The sequence below is a fragment of the Austrofundulus limnaeus genome, unplaced genomic scaffold (genome assembly GCF_001266775.1).
Source record: "Austrofundulus limnaeus strain Quisiro unplaced genomic scaffold, Austrofundulus_limnaeus-1.0 Scaffold9, whole genome shotgun sequence".
Lineage (NCBI taxonomy): Eukaryota > Metazoa > Chordata > Actinopteri > Cyprinodontiformes > Rivulidae > Austrofundulus > Austrofundulus limnaeus.
Window position 1 is genome coordinate 5,153,993 of NW_013952411.1, and position 1,858 is coordinate 5,155,850.

At 43.1% G+C, this 1,858-nt stretch overlaps 1 protein-coding gene across 1 annotated transcript in view; it reads left to right on the forward strand.

Annotated features, from left to right (window-relative positions):
• Positions 1–1,858, forward strand: part of rbbp8 (retinoblastoma binding protein 8) — a gene marked incomplete at its 5' end in the record, with an annotated part of 18,429 nt that overhangs the window by 1,015 nt on the left and 15,556 nt on the right. Inside the window, 5 exon segments of the mRNA XM_014001629.1 lie at positions 134–206; positions 461–645; positions 724–819; positions 919–1,060; positions 1,165–1,387. Coding sequence (XP_013857083.1) covers positions 134–206; positions 461–645; positions 724–819; positions 919–1,060; positions 1,165–1,387 — 719 coding nt within the window.

Below are 1,858 nucleotides of genomic sequence, written 5' to 3' on the forward strand. Positions count from 1 at the left end.
CGTACGAACCCTTTGTACGAACAAAAGTAAGAGAAATTTAGGATAAGAATACGAACATGTTCTTGCATGAGGCCAAAAATCTAAACCTCTAATAATTCACTACTTTTAGTGTTTTCTTTGTTTTCTGCTCCAGAGGAGGAGAGAAACATCCTGCAGGATGAAAACAGGAAACTAGAAGCTGAACTCCAAACGTTGAAAACATCTCTGTGAGTTTTAGGTTTTTATTTGTATTTTAGAAACTAATTTATTTATTAAAGAGAGAACTTTTCTGTGGTGTCGTCAGCAGGAAGTTGTTCAGATGAACTCTGAGGTTTCACTTCTGGTTTAATAAAAACAGTTTTTTTATAAAGAACGAGACTAAAGTTCACCCTGAGCCAGACTTTATTTGGTTTTGTTTTTGTTGCTCTGGTGAAGCTTTCAGTTCCCAGCTGAACTCTGCAGCTGCTGGTTTCTGTTTCAGATCATCAGAGTCCAGCCGGACCTCGTCCCCGGAGCAGGAAGAAGGAGTCATCCCAGATTCGCCCACGATGCCGAGCTCGCTGCCCGCGGCGAGCAAACTGAGGAAACGGAAACACGGAGACAAAAAGAAACACGTTCGTTACGCAGAGACGCCTCTGCAGCGGTGCGGCGGCGCGCTCCTCCACGGTCGGCTGGTTTTAAAACACAACACATCATATATCTACAGATACAGAGTGATTTAAACTGCTTTGTTTCCTTTTTAAGAGCTAAACAAAGATTCTGCTGGAAGTGAGAAGAATCCTGGGAGAACAGAGGTGCTGGTACYAAACACCTGCGTACTGGATGCATCCCAGATCCACAGTAGGACTTTTTATTTAGTTTTATAAGAAATCAGTTACAGCAGGTTTATTATTGCAGGTGTGAAGGTGTTGCTGGGTAACAATGTCCTTTTCACTTCAGGTGAGCATCACGAGGAGGCGGAGCCTGTTGCAGAAACTTGTGGCCTGGACCTTCATGACGACGTGATTTTCCTTCAGAAGACAGAAGCAGCTCCGAGTCGCAGCAGCTCCAAGAGAACCTGGAAGCACAAACTTAGTTCCTGGTACGAACCACGACCGTCGTCTTATCCTCTGTCGTTAAAACCTTTGTCACCCGTTTGTTTCCCTGCCTTCGTGGCTCCTCCTCTTCCTCCGTGTCCATCCACAGTCCAGGCTCCGCCTCCGACAGATCTCCTTCTCTCCTCCCGCGGGTCAGAGGATTCTCAGAGGACAGTTCTGTTTGCAAACGGAAAAAGGAGGAAAGCGATCCAGAGGCTCCACAAGGCGGCGACGCAGGAGTCCGAGAGGGCGAACATGTAAAGCGTGACCTCATCGACCAAAACACGGCGTCTGAGGGTCAACGGAGCCTCAAGGAACGGCCGGAGAGCAAGGTAAGGAAAYTCATTTTATCTGCTGCCATAAAGGGCTGGAAAATCTACAGCTGTGCAATTCAAGATGGCTGCCACAGCCCGCCCACATTAACTTAAAAATGTTTAAAACTCAGACGGTTTTACAGCTGCTTCGACAAACATTACTTTAAGCTTTCTACTTTTACTAATAGTGTCGTAATGTTATGAGAATAAAGTCATAATGTTATGAGAATAAAGTCATAATGTTATGAGAATAAAGTCATAATGTTATGAGAATAAAGTCATAATGTTACAAGAATAAAGTCGCAATTTTATGAGAATAAAGTCGTGATGAGAATAGTCGCAATGTTATGAGAATAAATTTGCAATGTTATGAGAATAAATTTACAATCTTACGAGAATAAAGTTGCAATGTTATGAGAATAAAGTCGCAATGTTATGAGAATAAAGTCGCAATGTTATGAGAATAAAGTCGCAATGTTATGAGAATAA